Source organism: Haemaphysalis longicornis, unplaced genomic scaffold, assembly GCF_048455015.1.
Source record: "Haemaphysalis longicornis isolate Haplotype H1 unplaced genomic scaffold, Haemaphysalis longicornis Haplotype H1 scaffold_3, whole genome shotgun sequence".
NCBI lineage: Eukaryota > Metazoa > Arthropoda > Arachnida > Ixodida > Ixodidae > Haemaphysalis > Haemaphysalis longicornis.
In genome coordinates, this window is record NW_027526335.1 from 180,074,819 (window position 1) to 180,098,125 (window position 23,307).

The window sequence follows — 23,307 nt, forward strand, 5'->3', positions numbered from 1 at the left end:
CGAAAGATTGCCTCGTTAGAATCATGCTGACACCACTCATAACGCACACTTCACTCAAATAAGCTATATAATTAGGAAAAAATGGAATGGCCATGTGACCCACTGGCTCATTTTCCGCAACAGAATTTAGGATGTCATATGTGCCCGACTATGTGGTTGGGTGAGGCTGGCAAAGGCAAACGCAAATTAGGCACGGCTGATAAGCTTGCCGAAGGAGCTATTTGCGCCTAAATGTGATGCATATTCATCTTACAGCAGTAAGAATGTGGGATAAACAATGAAAGTTACGAAAATACGTGTAAAAATCGAAGTACCGATGCTAACTGCTGTTGCTACTGGGCGCACCATGCTTGCTTTAGCTGCACAGCAGTGGGCCACTTTGGGGTTGTCTTACACGACACTTGCCGTTGGCGTAAGTGATGTTGTCTTATGTGACCCTGTTTGTCGAGCGAACACCATGTTTCACGAACCGATTACTTTCTGCCGTAACAAGAACACGCCAGGTGCAAAAACAGTCAAAAACAAAGCAACGGCAGACATCGGTCTGCGGCTCCGTGTGGTAGCGCCATCTGGGAGGGCTGAGAGTAAGCAAGGCTGCAAAGCCGAATGATGCACTGGAAGTTTGTTTGAATATCTGCCCTTGTGATCTCATGGCAGGCATCATGCAAACACACGATTTGGCGGGAGAATCACAATTTTAACCGAAATTGATTAACCCTTTTAGGGTCGAATTTTTTCACCAAATGTGACCCCACAGGGTCAATTTTTTTTATTGCTGATTTAAATTCTTCGCATGAATCCATTTTGAGAAAAAATTATAGTAATTTTTTTAGGGTGACCACAAAGTGTCAAAAAAATTGTTTATGTTGTTACATATATGTGGTTTATTCATGAGTAACACAAGAAAAATTCTAAATAAAAACGAGAGAGTAAGAAGCCGGCACCTTTTGAGTGAATCAAAATCATATAGACATCAGTTTCGCGGGCACAAAAAGCGGGAAGCGCCCGGAGGACGATACCGAAACCAGCCGCTGCGCGCGCGGCCGGATGCGGGAGCGATAGACGGCGCACTGGTCATAAAATACAAAAAAAAAAGGAGAAAAGAGCCTCATCAGTTTCGCACGTGACCTTGGTCTGTGGCATGCGCAGGAAGCGAGAGGCGCCCAGGCGCCAGGTGGGTGTAAGAACCTTAGGTGGGCGATACCCAGTGCGCCCCCTTGTTAGTGCTTGCGCAAACGACAGCTGGGGCGCCGCTGAAGTAAATCATAAAAAGAAAAGCCTCCGGCACAAAAAAAAAAATTGATGTATTTCCGAAGTGTGGCAGCACATGCCAATAAAGAGAAGTTGGTGAAAAAGGCGCACATTTTAACGATACAAGCAACGCCGTACATGTACGTCATTGACAATTTTGAAAGTATTTGCCGATGCCGTACATGTACGGCCGTGACCCTCAAAGGGTTAATTTCTCAGTTTATACGGCGTCATTTGCTGCCGCATAAGCGCTGGGGGCACTACTAAACACAAAATCTTTCGAATAAAACAAACTTGTATCATGTCTGCATGGCCTGTTTATGGGTCCCCCGGCCATGCCTTTCAGGGCTTCACCACACAGGAGAAAAAAGGAAAAAACAGGCATGGGGCATTAATGCTCCCAGAGACGTGCTGTATGGCGACAACATTTACTTGCTGCATACACCAGGCAAACAGATGGGAGGCACAGCCTTTCTTGTGTGTGTCACTTCTGTTTTGGCACGGCCACGAAGGTGTTCTCTTCGCACACTTACCTTGAGTGTACTGGATCCAGTAACCAGTAGGCAGGAAATTTCGCTGCAGGTCAGGGTTTCAGTGACCTGCCTCTTTCGCGATTCTTGATAGGGTGGGGTTGCTTGGAATAGCATGAGTTCGTTCGTGGTAACTGGAAATTTCTTCTTCAACGTTGACAATGGTAGTAGGTTGAGAAGACATTGCTGAATTTATTGGCGGCCTTTTGTCAGTGCACTTAATGGTTAATAAATTCAGTTGATGGTCGGAATTGTGTCCTTGTTTTCTCTCGACCATCCTTTGTTGCTTGTTTTACGTTCAAGCTGAAATTTTTAGTGATGTTCTTTTATGAATGCGAAAATGTTGCGTATGTGAATTGGTGATAGTGTGTGTACCAAGCTGGCATTTGCAAAAGTGTGTCCAGAAAGCATATGGTCTCTCCCATTATGTCTGTTTCATCCAAAATTATGCAGTATCATCAGCAAAAGAGTAATGCTCTCCCATAGTTTTCATGGCTAAGTCAGCAAAAGGGCTCCACAGCATTTATGTGCAGCCATGGTGTAGGAGAGGGCGATCCCCTTTGTTATAACAACCTAGCCTAAAAAGAGCCTTTGTCATTGTCTTCATGGACAAGTTTTCTTGCAAGTTTTCTTTTTTGGAGAATGTTGGGTAATGAATTTTTAGTAACAAAATTTCGTGGCAGTTGTGGGGGGAAAAGAGTGCAGCTGCTGTGACGAGAAAACTACAGAAAACTCGAAGGAAAAAAACCAGTGAAAGCTGTTGCTAGTGCGTAGTGCAAAGAACAGTGCAAAGGATGAGGACGAATAAGGGGAGGCCAGCACCAACGCTGACTTCCAACTGGAGTTTACTTTGCAAGCACTCAGTGTTTATACAATTACATTTTGTGGCCACAAAACAGGAAGAAAATGTAGAAAGCACTTTACATCTGACATCGGACCCAAACGACAGTGCATGCATGCGTTTTGTAAGGGGATTGCGCCTAGTTCGTGGCACCGGCTGTTTTTCTAACCTACCGTGAAAGAGCCATGAAGACAAAATAAAAGTTTGTTTTATTAGAAAAATTTCGTGTTTTACAGTGTCCCCAGCGCTTGTGCGGCAGCAAATGATGCCGTATTCACTGACAAATTAATCAGTTTAGGTTAAAATATTGATTCTCCCGCCAAATCGTGTGTTTTGGTGACGTCTGCAATGAAGTCGTAACGGCCCGTATACAAACAAACAAACTTCCGCTGTGCCATGCGGCTCTGCAGCCTTGCTGCCGTCAAACCTCCCAGATGGCGCTAGCATACGCAACCCTCCGCCGTTGCTTTGTTTTTGACTGTATTTACACCTGGCTTGTTTTTGTTACGGTAGAAAGTAATCGCTTCGTAAAACCTGGGGTATGCTTGACAAACAAGGTCACGCAAGGCATCGTCGCTTACGCCAATTGGCCAGCGTCGTGTAAGACAACTCCGAAGTGCCGGACTGCTGTGCAGCTAAAACAAGCATAGTGCGCCCAGTATCAACAGCAGTGCTCATCGGTACTTCTATGTTTACATGTTTTTTCGTAACTTTTGCTGTTTCCCGCACAATTCTTACTGCTGTAAAATGGATATGCATTACATTTAGGCACAAACAGCTCGTTCGGCAAGCTTATAAGCTCTGCCTAATTCGTGTTTGCTTTTGCCAGCCTCCGCCTATCGCAGAGCAGTCTGGTATGACATCACAGGTTCTGTTGTGGGAAATGAGCTAGTGGGTCGCATGGCAATTCCCTTTTTTCCTAATTATGTAGCTTATTTGAGCGAAGTGTGCGTTAAAAGTGGTGTCAGTATGATTCTAGCGAGGCAATCTTTTGAATGAACCAAACTTGTGTTTTGTCTTCATGGCTCCTTGAAATACCGAGCAGGTGCCCCCCTCGACGTGGGGAAAGTTCAGGAAATTTTGGGCAGGGGGCACTTGTTCAGAATTTCCCCATCATTCAAACTGGCGGCGCGGAAACGTCAACCCTCCCTCACCCCCACCCCCCAGAAAAAGAAGGAAATAATGCAGTGCACGGGAAAGAAACACATTTTTAATGAGGACAAAGAAGACCCTGAAGCCCCTTTTGGTGCAACCAGTGCTAGCAATTCGCCCGGTGTTCTCGCCAACCCCGAACCCTGTTGTTGGTCCTGTTAGCCGGAGAATCCATTCTAACCATTGTCTGACCGATTTTTGATATTTTGAACAGGGTGTACTCATGGCTATTCAGATGGCATTCACGGCGAAGTGAAAGGCCTTTAATGCCTCCGAGAAAGCTTCTGGTGTCCTTTGGTGTTCGTTAGTGGCACAACGCATTCTAACACCAAACCGCCGTTTCTATTGCTTGGATGTGCTGGCTCGATGTAACAAAATTTCTGAGCTGAAAAACTGTGCGCTATTTAAACAGCTTCATTAGACAGAAGCCTGTTACTCACAGCACGCCCTGCGCTTCTTTCTCGTTCACGAAATTTAAAAAGAGTGCCATCCACTTTTCCACTTAACACCTGCTCTCCGTTGCTCAACTTTCGCCAAAGCTTGGCCTTGCCAAAGTTCTACTGCAGCAAACTCTCGTGCATTTGGTCCTCCTCGCAAATCTGCTTTCAATCTTATAACTGAAGTGGCGAGATGTCACGTCCATTTTTTTTTTTCCACCGTGGCGATGGCATTCCACGACTCAAAATGTCTTATGTGTATACGAATGCATGTCACGAACCACCGTGATCATCAAGTCAGAAGCCCGTTTGGCTCTGTCAGATACAATAAGGAAATGGCAAGCGTGTGTAGAATTTATGGTAGGCTGTATGTTCTTAGATTTGATTTTGCAGTAGACAAAAGCGCAGTCAGAAGCGTTCCTGGGCAGTTTGGTTTCACTGGTTTCGTCCATAACAGAGTGGTTGGTGGAAGGGGGGTGCTTGTTTGGTAGTACTCAAAAACTCGAAATACTCGGGTTATGGGACGGGGCCGCTTGATCAGTGTCTTACGGTAGTTTGTTTGTCGTCGCTACAATAGTTCATAGGGTTACCACCTGCCCGGTTTTTTGACCGGCCTGACCGGTTTTTTAGGCAGCAATCTGGTTGCCGGCCCACGCTGAAAACAGGCCATTATTGGACGGTTTTTTTGCTATTATTATTTTTTTTTTTTGCCATTTCATAAGCGTCAATTGAGCAACTACGATGGTAAATATGCATCGGCAAGCTGCACAAAAACACGGAAGCAGAGAAAATATGCGGGCAAGCGCACGAAGTTGATTGATTGTGGGGTTTAACGTGCCGACGCTACACAGGCAATGAGGCGCGCCGTAGTGGAGGGCTCCGGATTAATTGTGACCACCTGTGAAATCTTGAACGTGCGCCGAGAGCACATGAAGTAATCACATGAAGTATGTGTGGTTACTTTTCAGAGCAGCACATTCAGAGCTATAAGCAAAATCTCAGTCACTTTCCATACAAACTGTATTATGGTGATTTATCTCTAAGAAAATGCTACAATAAATGGAATAGCATGTAAAAAAAATGTGGCATCTTTTTTCAACAACAAACTCAACTTCCTATATGCCACCCCCCCCCCCCGCCTCATCCCCCCTCCTCGTGGTAGGCTTGTTTTTTTTTTGTCATGGAAAGATGGCAACCCTGCTCCAACACTCTTGATAACACAGTGTTTGCATTGCACCTAGAAACAGCCGGCTGTGGTGATAGATGGGGGGGCAACTTCTGTTGTCGTTCTCGAGTTGTACCCGAGTATAGGGGCATGTCATGCACATGAGGTACGACAGGGACCATGCGCTTGAGGGACCGTCCGTTTAATGGAGGTGGCTGCTAATAGACCGTAAACGCAATAGAGGTCGACCGAGGACTGGATGGAGCGATGAGCTATGAGAATTCAAGGGCAAAGTTTGGACCCGGCTTGCTGACTATGATAGACGTGGCTGGAGATTTCTGGGTGAGGCCTTCATGCTGCAGTGGACGCAACCAGGCTGATGATGATGATGATGATGATGATGAGGAGTTGTGCTGATTCCACGTGTGGACGTAGCTGACGAAAGGCCCCCCTGCATTGCGCAGGCCCGAAGCGGCGCATGCGCTCGAGCCGCCGTGGGCGTGGGGGAGACCAGCAGGGGGGTGGCCCGGAGGCGGGGGAGCCCGTGGAGCAGGCGGCCCCCACCCTGAGCGTGCCCGATGCCCAGCTGGCGGCCGAGGTGCTCAAGGTGCTCTACAACCTCACCTGCAGCCTGGACAAGTTCCATGTGGACGAGGCACGTGCGGGCTGGCTGTGGCTGCCTCCCTCCCTCCTCTCTCTCTCTTCCTCTCTTTTCCCTTCTTCCCAGGGCTGCGCGGCACCTTGAATTGAGGAAGAAAGGAGTTTAAAGCCACGAAAAAAAAGGATAACCGCATTTACTGATTCCTTTGCTACTGCAGTAAAATCTCGTTACAGGAGACACTTAAGGGACCCGAGAAACGTGTCTTTTGTAGAATGGCTCTGGTTTGTGGTAGTTGGTACATCTTTGGTAAGAGTCAATTGAGTAAAAACGAACACAAAGAAAGAGGGAGATGCACGACACACTGCTGTCGTGTATCTCCCTCTTCCTTTGTGTTCGTTTTTATTCAAGCCGATTCTCATTGATGAAGATGTCTCTCGTAACCAAGGTCTCTTGTATGCGATGTCTCTCACATAGCGAACATAGAAAAACCAACCAAACTGTTTTCGTTCAAATGTCTCTTATAAGCAAGGGTCTTTTGTAGCAGAGTCTCTTGTAACCAGGTTTTACTGTACTAAACACAGTGTGCAAAGATCCCCGTCTTCCTTCTGTTCTTTCCTGAAGTTAATTAGGTCAGCCCTGTGACATGTCTCCTCCTTCTCCCCAATTACTTTGCAATGTGCAGCACGTTAAGGTGCAATGTCTGTACGCCTGATCTGCTCGCCTATTGTTCTGTACTGCATGCAGTCAAAGGGTGCAGTACAACCTCTACTAACTGGTCAACCAGGTGGCTAATTGAGTATGCACTGTTCTGTGGACAAAAAAAAAAAGAAGTGCTTGGACAGAGGAAGGGTATCAGACATAAGTATAAGTGATGGCTAACAAAGGTGGTCTCTATTAAGCTGAAAGTGCCGCATTGTGCAAAAAACTTCCTCGTGTAGTGGTTATTGTTGTTGTCCAGGTCAGAGGATGGCCACCACTGTAAAGGGTACGGTTTGAGTTTGTACGGGATTGGAACCGTGGTATCGAGAGTAAGAGCAGCGTGTGTTACCACTGCATTGTCCCTACCCATTGACAACGCGTCGGAACAAAACTTAGCTCAGTACACGCCGCGTGACAGGCAAACGTGATGTTGTGCGAGTGGAACGGATGCACCCAGGCCGTGCAAAGCTCTCATTCTGGGCGAACGTGCAGCGTGTGTCACCTGTGAGCCCGTTGAGGTTGCAGAAGAAAAATGATGCAAGGCTGACCCGAGTCATGGCTTCCCAAAAGAGGGTGGGGATAATGATGACTTAAATGACACGGTTGTCATTAAAGTCATCATTATCCCCACCCCCTATGCTTTCTATGTTTCATGACGGGTGTCAGTCATGATCATTAGCCGTACCATGAGTATTTACAAAGCTGGCGCCCTTTGAAGTCACCTAAATGACCATTTTCGCCTATGTTTCCAAACTTTGTGCCTTGTTTCCTTAGAACCGATTTTTTTTTTCCCACAAGGTCAGCCGTCAGGTACAATATTTTTGGATGTACTGGCCACATTTGTATCATTTTTGCTGGATTTGAAAGCTTAGGAACTGAACAGTGAAATAAAACCACAGAAATATATGATTTGCTTTTGCTAGCACAAGATTTTGTGCAGTTTGTTTTACGGAAACATTGGTACTTGATGATTGGACATTTAATAAGTTGACAGCATTTGCAGAAAGAATGCTAAAGTTACTGTTGTGGTATAGTTGCACTCCCTGGTCCTTCTAGAGCACAAAGGGATAAAAAGTTGCTGAGCCTTTCATAGTTAGATAGCGAAAAAATTGCCAGGAACGGAGTGGCATAACTAGAGCCCCTAGCTTTCCGCGATTCCGCAATTCCGCAAAAAATCGCGGAATTAAAGTGTTTTCGCGGAATTAAAAAAAAAAAACGTTAAAAGTGTGGCGCTACGTCCCCAAAATGATATATTCGGTAAAATGTGGCGGAAAAGTGTTATTTTCTATTAGCAATAGCAAAATGGTTTCTATTAATTGTCTGCAACGTTTTTACTGTTGAAAATTTAAATTTGCATCTGCGTATTCCTACTGCGTATTCCTACCTTATCAAATAATAGAAGTGGCTAGGTGGCGCAGCCTCCACCCAAATCACGGGGCTTAGCCACAGCCACAGAAAGAGAACATTGCACACGACAAGGCCGGTCAGATTGCAAACAAATGAAGGGTGCAATGAGTAAAGCGGCTAACAAGGCGCTAGTATACTTGGAGAACTCTGACACTTGGAAGTTCTTCAGGAGTGTGAGGTGCTTGGATCCCCTGCAAGTTGGGTGTCTCTCAGAGAAGAGATCAGAGTTTGGGGCCGTTCCTGGATTTATATAGCCCTAGCTGCTGAATGGCAAGTGTACCTGAAGTCTTCCCAAGACCTCAAGTCTAGTGACAGTGACTTGGCACAATTTCTTTCTAAACAAGAAAAGCCAGGTGAAGATTTTGATGTCCTGGCTTTCTGGGCTGGGATGGAACACCTGACTCCAACACTTTCTTCCACTGCCCTTTAAATACCTGTCAGTGCCAATCAACTCTGTTGACGCAGAAAAGTCATTCAGTCACTATGGTGACATCGTGCCTCACAAGCGCCATTCTCTTGGTGAAGAAAGCACAAAGCATCACCAGATGCTCAGCCACAGCAGCTTCCTTGAGTTGTAAATAAAATCTAGCATGTTAGGAGTCTGAAATGTCAAATAAATGAACTGTTACATGTACCTTATGCCGTTTCAATGTTGCCGCGGAATTTTGCAGATTCCCCTATCTAGAATCGCAGAATTTGAAATGTTCCACCGCAATAAGTAAGGGGCTCTAGGCATAACATGTTGCACGACCCTGAAGTTACACCAGATAGATGAAAATGAAGTACATATTTGTGCTCAGGATGTTTATATATGTACTAAAAAGGGGTAAATCTCTAGCACATAGCTTAAAAAAAAAATATCCTCAAAACCAGTGTCCTCTTGCTTTGCTTACATGCTTTAAGCATGTAAGTTTGCTTACATGATTTAAGCATGTAAGGAAACTTTAGCATACCTGCCAGGTTTCCCGAATTTTCCGGGAGACTCCCGAATTTTCATGGTTTTGTACGATTGTATGACGGAAACAAAAATCTCCCGAAAATGCACCCGCATTGGCTAAATCTTTCTCCCAGTGTGGCCACAATGTGAGGGAGGTATACCTGACAATACAACGCAACACCAATTGGCAACGTTATCAGTGAAGTGCTGAAAAAGCGTAGTCGGCCATGTGTAGATGGTGAACCTGTTCGACCCATTGTTAGTTTACAGTTTATAGAAACGCAGCGCCGCCGCCGCCGCTTTCATTTACACACGAGCACGGCCGTTCTGGACGGCGGTTCTGAAGATTTAGCAAGTCTCCAGTGGTGTAGCTTGTTGCTAGCTTAGACGAAACAACAAAACAGTTTAGTTCCTGCTGTTTTGTATTGCACTTGCAGTACTATTTCCAGGACTTTCTGAAAAGGGCGGTGTCAGCCACATCGAACATTTGAGTGGTCTAGCTTTTTGGTAGTTTGTACGAAGAAACAGTTCATTTCCTGCTATGTGTTAAGCAAATAAAAAAAACTCCCCCCACCTCCCCGAAGGGGATCGTGCGGAAATGCGAATGCATTGGGTGCACCGATGAGTGCGCGCGGCAAGCAGTCACGGAGAGAGGCGTGCGCTCCACTGCATTTATATATATTTTTCCGAGCGCAGCGAGCGGAGAGAGGGTACGCGGAGAGGAGAGAGAGACCCGCGCAACACGCCCACCCCGCGCGCGAGCTCTCTCCGCCGAGCTCCGCGATGCGAGCGCCCTCACACGCCCGAGCGCGCTCCTCCTCTCCACTCACTCTCCGCTACTCCGCCCGAGCTCCGCGATGCGAGCGCCCTCACACGCCCGAGCGCGCTCCTCCTCTCCACTCACTCTCCGCTACTCCGCCCGAGCTCCGCGATGCGAGTGCCCTCACACGCCCGAGCGCGCTCCTCCTCTCCACTCACTCTCCGCTACTCCGCCCGAGCTCCGCGATGCGAGCGCCCTCACACGCCCGAGCGCGCTCCTCCTCTCCACTCACTCTCCGCTACTCCGCCCGAGCTCCGCGATGCGAGCGCCCTCACACGCCCGAGCGCGCTCCTCCTCTCCACTCACTCTCCGCTACTCCGCCCGAGCTCCGCGATGCGAGCGCTCTCACACGCCCGAGCGCGCTCCTCCTCTCCACTCACTCTCCGCTACTCCGCCCGAGCTCCGCGATGCGAGCGCCCTCACACGCCGAGCGCACTCCTCCTCTCCCCTTGCCCTCCGCTACTCCCGCCCGAGCTACCACGTGCTCCGGTTACTAGGCGCGCCACAGCTGTTGCTAGGCGCACGCCGGCCAACGCACGACAACCCCCGACTAAGAAATGCATTCGCATTTAAAAAATGTGTGTAAAGTTGCCCATTCTGTTGTAGCTACAACCCCCCCCCAGTAAGATCTCCCTAATGCCATCCCGGCAAACCTGGCTGGTATGCTTTAGTGCACTCAGTTATTTTTTAAGTGAGTTGTTTTGTGGGAAAAAAAAAATCTACTATGATATGATGACAGCAGGCGATCAGACGTAAGCGTTGGCTGCCAGATGTGTGTTCCATTGGTGAGAAACTGAAACGTGCGCTTTCTTTACGAGAAACTGAAATAAATGTGTCCTTTCTTTTGTCACGATGTGGGCTTTTTTTTGTTTGTTTGTGAGGTAAACCACGAATTAAACCAAAGAGGGGGAGAGATAAGGATAGGCTGGGTGTGTAATTGAGTTTTGTTATGCCCTGTTGTACTTTAGTGGGCTGTCTGCTAGAGCAGGGCATGCTGCAGAGATTGTGGGGTACTGATTGATTGATTGATTGATTGATTGCTAGCGGTATCCCCTTTGAAATGGGGTGGCGACGTGTCATCTTACCAGGTCACCCACTTACTCCCCCTCCCTCTGATTGCAGGAGGAGGAGGTTCACTTTGAGCGGCTGGTGGGTCTGCTGCACGACCTGCTTCTCTGCGAGGTGGCCGACGAGGAGGCCAAGGACCAGTTGCACGGGTGAGGGACCCAGCATGCTCTGGAAGGGGGAGGGGGGGACATCTTATCCTGAGGGGAGAACAGGATCTTTCCCTTCCAGCGAATGAGCTGTCCGGTGGTATAGGGCCAGTTTAACATTGGCTTTCACTGTTAATCAGCGCGGTGCTCCGTGAAAACATTGGACAGATGTGAAAAGAAAAAAAGAAAAAAAAAGTTGCCTGCATATCTGCTCGCTTCAGTGTAAATGCCATCGAAAGACGACAGTCCCTTGCCGCCCCTGCCACGTAACTTCCTGTCCTCTCTCTGGCTTCCACCCTCATGGTATTCCCCTCTTCTCTTGCTTCTCCTATGATTAATCCAATATAATCCAACCCAACCAATCCATCTTTCCTACCTTTGCACCGTTCGTGCACCATCTCTTGGGACAGCACCCATTGTATATTTTCAGTTCAATTTAATTCAATTCATTTTATTTGCCAGAAAAAAATACAGAAATTGTGGTGGGATTCTCAGGCTTTATCTTTTGTTTCTGTTGTGCTCGGAGGATTTTGAGCCAACATTTTTTTGTCGGTTTTCTTTCACCTTATTTGTCAACGCTGTTTTTAATGCAATGCTTTTCTTTTCGTTTGTTTCTTTGCTACCATGACAATTAGTCCAACGAGCGTTCTTAATGGACGTCTCCCTGGGTACGCCGCACAGCAGTCATGGCGTCATAGCAAGCATGCCTGTTCACTGCAGTTGGGCGGCTGGTCGGCAAAACATTCGGACTGGTGCGCTGCGTGGATAAAGCAAGGATGTCTCCGACGCATGCAAAATTATACCTTTTTTAAAGTGAATCCTTTCTATGTCTCGCTAATGGCTACTGTCCTGTCACGAAAACGCACTGCAGGAAAGCCAACTGCACACGATGGGTTCCACAAAGCGATGATGATGATAATAAGCAAAGGCACATCAAGCGCCTTTGGAGAACACCTCCTATGGTCAAAATCAGACCTAGGTCCCATATTTCGGCGCACGTTAAAGATCCCCAGGTGGTCAAAATTAATCCGGAGCTCTCCACTACGGCGCGCCTCATTGCCTGAGTAGCGACGGCACGTTAAACCCCATAATCAATCCATCCATCAATCAACCAAGAACATAGGTCCCTTGTGTTGTGAAGCCGCAGCTATCCAATCGTACCATTTCGACACAGTCGAAGCAGCGTGGTTAAATTTAAAGCAAAGCTTCCATGGGTCTCACTGATGGCGGCCGTCTTGTTACCAAAACTCTGTGAACCCCTACAATCCCAGCGATGGCGAACGAACCCGTCACAAAAAAGCTGAGCATTTCAACTTGCGTTGCAGTTGTTATTTTTTCTTTCGTCGTTATTTTTAACGACGTTAACGTTAACGACCTCTTACGTCGTTCGTCGTAAGAGGTCGTTATTTTTTCTTTCGTGTGTTGGCTTTCTGGGGCCGGTCGAGCGTTGTGCCGTGGGCTGCGCAAATTGTGCGAGAAAAGGCAGCCACATCATTCTTTTGCTGACCGAAGAAATAAAATTCAGCTTCTATTAGTGACGTGTGCAGTGTGCCGAGAAAACTGGCAGCCAAAAAGCAGCAACAAGGTTTGTCGTAGCTAATAGTAGCAATATCTCGCTACTTTTGAACTTGTACTGCTTTTTTAAATGCTGACACATTTTCTACATTAGCGGTCCACACCAATTAGGTGCCTAGCCTGTTTCCGTTTGAAAACGTGGGTGCCGAAATTAACAAGGGGAAATGTGAGCGCTTGGAGCAAGCCATGAAGCGACGCTCTTTGTCCATCCTCTGTAATCAGCAGGAGCATAAATTTTGCCCAGTGAAATGGGCTAGTGTTAAATGTTAGTTGATGGCTGCAGCTAGCTACAGGCATCACCAACAGTCTGAGCCAACAGCAGATTGTCCCTTTCGGGAGCCCCAAAGCCAGCCATACTCATTTTGCGGCTGCCAGTAGGCAGAGCAGTCGTGCAGAGCATTTCATGACATCACCGTATTTTCAACAGGGAGAGGTCTATCAAACAAATGCTGGTACTCTCGTTTATATACATACATCAGGCCTCGAATATTGCAGAGGTTGTCTTTGCACTGAATAATGGGTACATTAATGGGGCACGGGAGCAGTTTTAGTAGTTTTTTACGGCTCTGCCTACTGTATAAGTCGGAATATAGGTCGACCCCTTGCCTTGCGGCCGAGAAATGGGAAAAACATTAAGCCAATGACCGGTCTATAGGTCGAGGGGTGACTCTTCGGCAAACTATTTAGTGAGAAATCCCGACCTACTGTATTTACTCTTTTCTGAGCACCCCCTTTTCAAGGTCGCAATGCTGAAAGTGAGGGGGATTGCTTAGTTTCGAGAAACCTATATCGACGCCCCCCCCCCCCCCCCCCCCTTCCTCTGCTTTTTTTGCAGCGGTGTCATGACGAGATGGGCGCATGGAATAATGTTTCATTTGGAAAACATTCAAAAGAAAAATAGGTGCGGACAGTGAACCCGCCACTTGTTATACAGTCTACGCCCGTTACAACAGACCTTCTGAATCCGGAAAAAAACGTCCGCTATAGCCGAAGTATGCAGTATCCGACCGGGGGGGGTATGAGCCCTAAAGTGGGTACTTTGACGATATTGCATATGCACAGTACGTACGCATACACTTTGTTCTTTCTACACGCCTGCAGCACCTCTGCACAGTGTTCGCGCGAGGGCAAAGAATCGCGTAAACACCGTTTCCAAAGCTTAGCCGGCACTTGCAAAAGGCCTAGCTCATGCGGTCAAGCGTGTAAAGACATGATAAGCTGAGCAAATAAAGCAAGAATATAACTAGGCGCAATTATTAACCAGCTATAAAACATCAGTCGTGGCCATCTGAATTAGCTAGGCTCTTTTAAATCCCTCCACGACGAGGCAGGTTTTCCCAAAACCGTTCGTCAATCAAACCGGATCGCTGCCTGACGTTCCCCCGAGGCAGCTTCCACATTTTTAACGATTTTAGTCTGGTCATTGAAATAGCTGTAATGAAATAGTCTGATGACGGACAGCTGTGAAATCGAAAGTTATACCAGTTAGACTGCGCACGGTTACTGGCAGATTGCACGCAATGGATGGGAAACATTACTTGAGACATTTCTTACCTTTTTCACTGAACGGAATGGGAACGATGCATGCGTGGTAATAATGAAGACTGAACTTCACTGAACCCGAGTTTTTTATTACATAAAAAAACTGACAAGGGCAGACTCGCCTCCGGGTGCACAACTTTGAGTATTCGATAGCCCTGTTTTCAATCTCACCGGAGTCGCATTTATCGGCAGCGGCCTAGTTCTTGACGGTAGAGCGGACCGTCTGCTTAGACAGGCCTGTACTTCTGGTGATGTCGGCCTCTTTTTCCCCATATTCGACAGCGATAATTACGCTTAATTTATCCGATAGTGAAATCAGCTACCCTGCCGCTTATGCCGCTGGTCGCAAAAAAAAAGCCACTGGCACTGGCTTGGCTTGGCTGCGCCAACGACCCGGCTGCCAGCAATGTTGCCAGACATAACAGTTTTCTCGCCAAACTATAAGCAAAGAAAAAGCATATCGGGTGCCGGCCCCGCAGAAGTCCGCTATAAACATTCAGTCGAAACAATTTTCACCTAAAATTTAGTCTGTTGTAGCCGATAGTCTGCTCTAGCCGGGTCCGTTGCGAGCAGAGTGGACTCCATTTAAAATGCATGGGGACCAGACAAACCAACAGAAATGGTCTGTTGTAACCAAAAGTCCGTTGTTGCCGGATCCGCTGTAACGAGTGTAGACTGTATTCAGTTACCATCATTAACGTTCGAGTCCGCTGTGCCACTTGGGCCGCCACTCTCACTATACCCCAGCAGGTCGTCTTTTGTTCTGTCGAAGTGGTTTGTAATTGAAAACTCCATATATGACTTCACCACAAAGTCAACTCTGGCCCATTTCGACACGTCTGAAATACACCTTGTGATGATTGCTGAGAAAAAGGGAAACCTAGATTCGGATGCAAACTTCCTGTCCAATTTTTTCTCCCGAAAGTAGGGGAGGTTGCTTAGAACTGCAAAAATACGATATACTTTATTTATTTATTTATTTATTTATTTATTTATTTATACATACCACAACTCGTAAGGGCTGTGGCAGGTGTGGGGAAGAGGCCGGTAAAAAACACGCGGTGTAATATTTTGCGAAGTAAAGTACTTGAGTGAAAAATTGTACAATGAATAAAACCTAAAGACATGGTGGCAAGGAGCAGAACACAGCAAACATATGAAGAAAAGGGGAAAATAAAAACAGCCAAAGGGTATTTATGGATAACAAGAATTCATTTGAGGGCAAAGAACGTGTGTCACCCGGTAAATTATTCCAAAGTTAAACAGTTCGCGGAAAGAAGCTAAGTGTAAAGGTGATAGTACGGGCGTAGAATGGTGTCATATTCAAAGGATGGTACACTCAGACCTCGTTATAATGAAGTTGGAGGGGAGCCGTAATTATTTCGTTATATCCATTATTTCGTCGTATCAATTATAACAGTTTACGGCAATGTATGCGCAGTTGGGTGCACAGCTATAAACATGCAAAAAAAGAAACCACCTCGCAGCCCACTGTACCGCTATGCGACCATGCATGCGACGGAAATTTAACAGAAGACAAATATTTTGCTTGCTGAACGCGCACACTGCCTATTTTGTTGTCCGCTAGACATAGCTGCAAAAAAGTCCGTGATGCTCCTGCGTTTCGGGCATCGCAAACGAAAGGCTTCCTCTTCAGTGGCGGCCAACGCGTTGATGCCGTTTTTGACGTAGCCATAGGTGCCGAAGAAACGACGTAGATGGTCAACCGCATCGAGTGCCTGCGCCGACGTTGGCACGTAAAATGTGTGCGCATGGGAGACCACGGCGTCATCGTGTGTTTGCCAAGTGACATCTGCGACAACTCGTCAGTCGTCTCCTCCGTAGGAACCCACCTTGCGCCGCTTCTCACTGTCGTCACGAAGCCCGCCAGCCCGCTCGCTCTGCCCCGCTGGCTGAGTGAGGAGGCAGGCTCGCTCGGCCATGACGTTGGCGTGGGAGTTTTAAAACAGCCGCACCAAACGAGTGGTGAACTCCGCTGAATAGTACTTCACGCACCGTGGTAGAGCTTTTGGGGGGGGGACTTATTCAGTTCGTTATATCCATTGACAGGTTACAACAAAGTTTAAAATACATTGGTCTCTATGGGGATTTCAAGGGGGATTTCATTTACTTCGTTACATTCATTATTTCGTTATATCCTCTTACGTTAAATGAGGTTTGCGTGTAGTGGCTTGTTGAAATATGGTAGTGGCATGTTGAAGTATATATACTTTGTGTATAAGCATTTTCTCACTTTGTCCTGATGGCTGAATTGAGTGAGGGATCAACAGACGGGCTGAAATTTCCACATTTAGGTAGCATGAGAAAGATTATTGCCTTCAGAACAGCTTGATAGGGGTGTGCTTACAACACGAATCAAAGCCATACGTGTTTTATTTTTGTGCGCACACGTGCAGGCAGGTGGTGCACCTGCTGTCGAGCGTGCCGCGTTCCAGCTATGGGGAGCTGCTGACGGAGGCCGATGCAGACGAGAAGGGGGCCTTCGAGGGCTTCAACGTGGACGCAGTTGCCGCCCTGGTTGCTTACCTGGAACGCCGCCTCGACGAGGTGAGGCCTCTGCCGCATCTGCTGCTGGCTGCACGGCTCGGTGGTTCGGCTCCTCATTTTTTAAGTGCAGAGCACTTTAGGGGCTTGCCTTGTCGTCGTAGCTCACTCGCTGGACCCAAGTAGAGCCACACAGCGTTCCGTCGTTGCGGCTGTCGTCGCGGCATAACCCAGAGGCTTCGAAAGCAAAGCGGTGTGTATAGCCATAAGCGTTCGAAACTCGTGAACCGCTGGCGCTTTTCATACGTCTCCCTGCTGTTCAGCACAAAGAAAACTGCAGGCACATTTGAGGCAAAATATACGCAGTTAACCAGCAGCACCTGCGTTCATTTAGTTAGGAACGCCCGTTGGGTTGGTTTTTACAACAACAGTAAGCAAAACAACGTGGCAGTGCAACGCCAGCGCGTGTGGGAGGAAAAGCAAGCACAAAAAGAACAGAACTCCCGCTGGCGCAGTTTAAGGCAGGGGGCACGCGAGCACTGCGAAGGCGGGAAATTTGAGATGGCCGCACGTACTGCCCGCACGTAATCCGCGCGTACTGCCCGCACATTTGGTACAGGAAAGGCTGCACCAAAGCTGCTGCTTAAAAGCAACACATCACATACTATGTAGACAAAAAAAGCGTAAAATTCAGTTGTTAGATTGCGCTCGTGCTTGTTTTTCCTTCCTTGTCCTTGTATGTTTTGCGCAATTGTTGCTGTGGAAGGCTTAGTCATTGTTACTGCATAGGAGCTTCACGGCACAACATGCATTGCCGTGAAGCTGCACTAAAGGAAAAACCCTGCGTATTATCCGCATACCGACGTTGCCGCTGAAATTTTCGCATTTTTGGTGCTGGTTATATGCGCGAAAATACCAGGGGTGGAACTGCTGCGCCTATTGCGCCATTGTGCGCCAATTTGCCCTGCTGCGCCAAGCTGCGCAGAAACGGCAATTTGTGCGATTATTGTCCATTGAGAGCATACAACGCCAAATTTAGCCGAGTCTTGTCGTCGTCCGGGCAACACTGAGCGCTGGCTTTCCGGAGCGCCGGATTTCCCGTCGATCACCCGTGTAAAAGGGAACGGCAACAACTAGTATATCTATCATATCTATCTATCATAATAGACGCAGCCGCATCCACGCGTCCACGCCGCATCCATAGCCACGGCAGTTTAGTGCACTCGTGGTTCCCTCGTGGAGTTTATCGCAACGTTGTTATCGCCACGGCTTTCCCGTAAGGCTGTCACCAGCATGAGTAAAAGTACTTTGAACAGTTATCTAGTGTTATAACTTGAGGCATGGCCTCTTGAATTTGCAGCTGCTCGAAGTAAGGTGAACGACCCCTTTGCACATCCTTCGCACAGTAGTTTTTAGTGATTGGTCTAATTTTTCGGGACCTGCACGAACCGAGAACTGCGAAGCCGCTGCGCGCTTGGGCTATTGTACGATACTGAGCGCATGCGCACGACGACGCGAGCTTCCGCGTGAAGGGCTCTTCTACGATACTGAGCGCATGTGCACGCTCCTCTAGTGTTGCGGCGGCCGCTATCACTTTCCTCTCCGCTGTCGAGTCAGGTCGAGAGCTGCGGGACACGTGCGCGTTAGCGTTCCTCGGTTGGAATTTTCGGCACGCACGAACCCGAACTTACGGCCAGTAACAACGGCCCTTTTGCATCAGAAGTTCTTTTGAAGCCGAATTTTTCGCACTGCTTTAATAAAAGAAGTGGTGTGGAGCTAAAACAGTTGCGTGCAGCGCGCCACACAGCCACCGTACTCGTTCGCGCGCCGACGAGGCCCGACTCGACCGCGAAAGCGGGCGTCTTGATGGGATGCCGTGCCCGCTTTCGACGTGTCTACCACGAAATGAGGCGTCGTGAAATCGCCGTCTTCGTTCGCTGCCTGCCTTTGCCTGCCTATGATGCCTGCCTTCTCGGTCGACGCGGCGGCGGCAGCTTGCTACGAATACGGCATCCTATTTTACGGCGCCCGTATTCGTGTTGGGGCCGATCGGTGGGAGACGATGCGCGCTCGGCGAGTGCCGCGCGGGTAGGGCACGTTCGCGACGCCTGATTTCGCGGTTGCGGCGACGGCGGCAGTGGGGCGGCGCACTGCACGCGATTGTTTTAGCTGGAAACTACTTTACCAAAAAATTAAAAAAGCAGCCACCGTTAGTAACATAGTGTTGATTATTATACAAATAAAAGCCAAAAAGTCGCTACATTTAAATGAATTGGCAAAAAGCAGGTTTCAGTCCTGAGTAAAGGGTAATATCAAGGTGCTAGCTCCTATTTGATTTATTGCGCTCCTGCTAAATAATTCTGCCCAATTCTATTTTTCATGCAGTTCTGGATTAGTTGCTCTTAAAAGTGCGCTCAGCCGCATTATTTAAAGCAGTCAGAGTGCTCCAAAAGTGCTCCGAAATAGCCCCTAAACTGCTCCAAACCTGCTCCAAAATGGGATTTTTGCTGCTCCAAAGCTGCTCCAAAATAAGACTTTTGCTGCTCCCGTGCCTGCTCCAAAAAGCTAGACCCTGCTTCCACCCCTGAAATACGGTAACGTATGCAATGTCGGTGGAAGCATCAGGAGAAGCATGTCGTCAAGCAAACGAAGCAGAGCTGCCGTGCAGAGCAAGCGTTTTGGGGCTGTAGCTTTCTCACTGAACATTGCAACTCTGTTGTCCAGAGTTCAGTGAAATTCACATACCATTCACCTGCAGTGTGTGAGAAGTGGTTGCTGAAACTTTGCCATTTTTATGAAATTCATGACCAATTTGAGATTGGTTGCATACTAAGATACAATCGTTTGCAACCCCTGGTTTAGCTTAATTCTGAGTTGGCTTCGCAAAAATTGCGAGGGTTAGTATTTCATACCAGTGGGTGAACATACTGCCGTATGTTTTAGGGAATTCACATTACAAGTAATTTTACTACTGTTTTTGCCGTGTCCCTTCTGGCTGCTCAGTGGCTATGGCAGGGGTGGCCACATTGTTCATTTTAAAGCAACCATTGCTAATTATCCATGGTAGTGATTGATATAAAACTCTGCATCGTCGTGCAGTTGTCTTGGCAGTCAGATGTGGTATACCTTATACAGTAAAACTTCGTTACAAGAGACACTTAGTTACAAGAGAAATTTGAATGAATCCAGTTTAGTTGGTTTTCTTATATTCGTAATGGGAGCAACTTCGCACACAAGAGACCTTGGTTACAAGACATGTTTCTGGGGTCCAGTGTCTCTTGTAATGAAGTTTCACTACGTAGACACTTAATAGGTAATAGCTGCAGCGCTAACTTTGCAAAAAAAGAAATAAAAGATTTGCTCGTGTACACATCACACCAATTATTTCAAGAATGTTGGCAGTGCCATCGACTGTGTGGTGCAACAGTTCAGACCATTTTAAAAATTATGGTTTCTGCACCTGACACGTGAGCGTTCCTCGTGGCGAAATTGTCCATATCAAGAATAGCCACTAACAGCCAACTGCTTACAGAATGCTCGATGATTGTTCTGTCTAGCAGGGAAGTCGAGCAGAACAGTATTGCCGGAGACCTGGTTTTCTTGATATCTTGGCACCTTGGCAGGGTGCTGGTGCGAGGGATTGTGAAATACTGGCTGAATGTGTATTCTTGTTAAGATGAAAGCTTCAAATGCTCCATTGACCTCAAAAGCTAGCGTGCGGCCAACTTTTTATGGGAGGTGTTTATAGCGCAAGCTTAAACTTGGCAGTAGCGAGAGGAGGTTGTTCACTCCAGTACACTTGTGGGTAGAGAGAGCGGTAGACCGAAGCCGAACGAGTGAATGGACAGGCAGAATAATTCGCCATCATCATCAACTCTCCCACTATGTGGTGGCAGGGACGTGCAGCGGCGCAAGGCGTAAGAGACAGATCGAAGGCATTTGAAAGCGCTAAGGTGGGCCACAAAGCCAAGAGTACCAAGTGGCAGGATAACGAAGCCCTTTGGCAGTGCGAGGTTGAGGCGAGGCATCTCAGACATTCAACTGGACATTCATGCTTTCGCATTTACAGTAACCAGTGAGGAGTGCATCATGAGTGTCCTCGGAATGTTTAGGAAGAGCGTGAGGCTGAGATGTGCTCCCCCCGTTGTCGCAGGAGGAGAAGCAGCCCAGCCTGCAGCACCTGAGCCCCGTCCTGCACTGCCTGGCCGAGTGCGGCCGCGGACACCGCATCTTGCGCCGATACCTGCGCTCTCGGGTGAGGGCGGGAACCCCCTGGGAGGTGCACATGAACAAGGGCTGCCAGCCATGAAATACACCAGCATTGTATTTTAAACCACGAGCTCACTTCCGGTCTTGTTGAAGCACAGAGTCATTGACTTTGCCCAGTCTGCCGTGGGGCTAGATGCCAGTTGATATCGAAGGCAGTCTCCCAAAATCTGCTTCCCATCAAAACAAATGGTTGGAGGCAGCCGTGCAGTTTACAAAAAAGTAAACACAGTAACTTTCAAAGGGCTTGATAGGGTGAGCCATTATGGGCGCTGACTGCCTGCCTCTTGTGCGTTCGCAAACAAAAGCAGCTCTTGCAGGCAGCAGAAGGAGATGTCGTGTAGAGAGCTCACCCATTGGTGAAGTGTAGAAAGGGCAATTTGGTGTGTAGTGGAGACGTAGCATTGCACGAATGAGTGCTGTACTGGTGCAGGTGCTGCCCCCCCTGGGTGACGTGAGCAAGCGACCCGAAGAAGGCAACACCCTGCGCAACCGGTGAGAGAGCGGCCCCCCTTTTAAGTGCAGAGCACTTTAGGGGCTCGCTTTGTCGATGTAGCTCGCTCGCTGGACCCAAGTCGAGACACACGGCATTTTGTTGTTGCGGTTGTCGTCCCAGCATCCCACAGAGGCTTCGAAAGCCAAGCGGTTTACATAGTCATAAGCGTTCGAAACTTGTTAACCGCTGGCACTTGTCCTACATCTCCCCGTTGTTTAGCACAAAGAAAACTGTAGGTACATTTGAGGCTAAATATACGTAATTAACCGGCAGTGCCCACGTTCATTTAGTTGGGAACGCTCGTTGGGTTGGTTTTTGTGATAGTAAGCGAAAAAAAGTGGCGGTGCAACGCCGGCACGTGCGGGAGGAAAAGCAAGCACAAAAAGAACAGAACTCCCGCTAGCGCAGTTTCAGGCAGGGGGCGCACGAGAACTGCAAAGGCGGGAAATTTGAATTGAATTGGGTGGTAGCAGTGAGCGGATAACGGCGCTACAGCCCATTATGGCGAATCACCGCTCTGCACTTCTGACAGCTTTCACGTTGAGTGGAACAGCTGCAATTTTTCTAGTCTTCATTAATGACATCTGCTCAAAAGTGTCTGTAAAGATCGAAATCTACGCAGATTACTGCATTCTTTCTGGTTAACTTTATCCTCTGGGTGAGCAGGCTATCTGTCTGCAGTGTGCTGGCACTTGCAGTGCATGCTGTGCACTTTGGGTGAAGTGCGTGTGTGTGTGCTTTTTGTTCTTCTATCTGGCCTTCTTCACGAAATTTTTTTGTTCCCCCATTGTATGTACGAGGTATTCTTATCGTGGACTCCTTTGCTTCTGAAGTCCAGCAAGTGTGGCTCTTGCTTATTCATGCTGCTGTCTGGGTGTTCCAGCTTGACTGTTTGAGACAGCAAGTGCATAACCTCCTTCAAATACAGTCAAACCCTGCGATAACGAAATCCCACAAGTACAGAATTCCCACAGCAACAAAATATTTCCGGATCCCCAGCGAATGCCCACTGAAGCCCATGTATTTCATATATTGCGGCAATGAAATGTTTTTTTTAAAAAGTGAAACCACACTAAAGAAATTTTGGCAAGTCCAGTCATCATTTTATCTACCCGTTTGGGGCTACAGTGTCCAAAAAGTGCTCAAACGCATTTTTTTTCTCACATTCAAAGTGCATAAACTTCAGCAACAGCGCACTTGCATGGCTGCCGCCCTAATTTTTTGCAAGAAAGTCCTAGCAGCAGACATCAGCAGGCGGCCGTGGAGGCAGCCTTGAGGTGACACCACCAGGGGGCGACACAATTTTGGTCAGGCACGGCCCGGCTTTGGGGCTTTGGCTTGGGCTACGCTAGCCGGCTACCGTTGAACAGCGCGCGTGCGTTCGTTGTGTGTGGTGATTGGCGCATTTGCTATCTTTTACATGCCTCTACCAGCCCGAAAGCTGAAGTTTTTTTCGCTACGAGATAACGCAGCCATCATTGGCCAAGTCAGTGGCCCAAGGGGAGGAAGAGAGGATAGCGCCGACGAGTTGGGAACTGCCTGCAGCTCGCTCTACCATTTTAGAAAGGAAGGCTGCCACTCTTTAATGGAACACGTGCACAAAACAAAACAGTGACGGCTGCGGCCTTTCCGTACGTCAACAAAGCGGTGCTCACTTGGTTTTGTGAACAGCATTGTAACGAGGTGCACTCTCTGGAAAAGTTCGTCAACAGAAGACGCTGGACTTCGCTTGCATGCTCGGACATACTCGGTGCCGAGGACCAAGGAGAAAAATGCGCAAAGAAGGCGAACCTGCGGGACATGATTCGGTCGTTCTTGGGTGTGCTTGAGGGCTAGTAATGAACCAGTTCTTTAGTGTGAAGGCTGAGC

General features: G+C 47.9%; 1 protein-coding gene across 1 annotated transcript in view; it reads left to right on the top strand.

The window, feature by feature from the left end:
• Positions 1-23,307, top strand: part of Ric8a (ric8 guanine nucleotide exchange factor A) — a 45,334-nt gene that overhangs the window by 16,780 nt on the left and 5,247 nt on the right. The window contains exons 8-12 of the mRNA XM_077704854.1: positions 5,841-6,031; positions 10,963-11,057; positions 16,589-16,739; positions 20,830-20,931; positions 21,376-21,437. Coding sequence (XP_077560980.1) covers positions 5,841-6,031; positions 10,963-11,057; positions 16,589-16,739; positions 20,830-20,931; positions 21,376-21,437 — 601 coding nt within the window. The remainder of the gene's footprint in view (positions 1-5,840; positions 6,032-10,962; positions 11,058-16,588; positions 16,740-20,829; positions 20,932-21,375; positions 21,438-23,307) is intronic.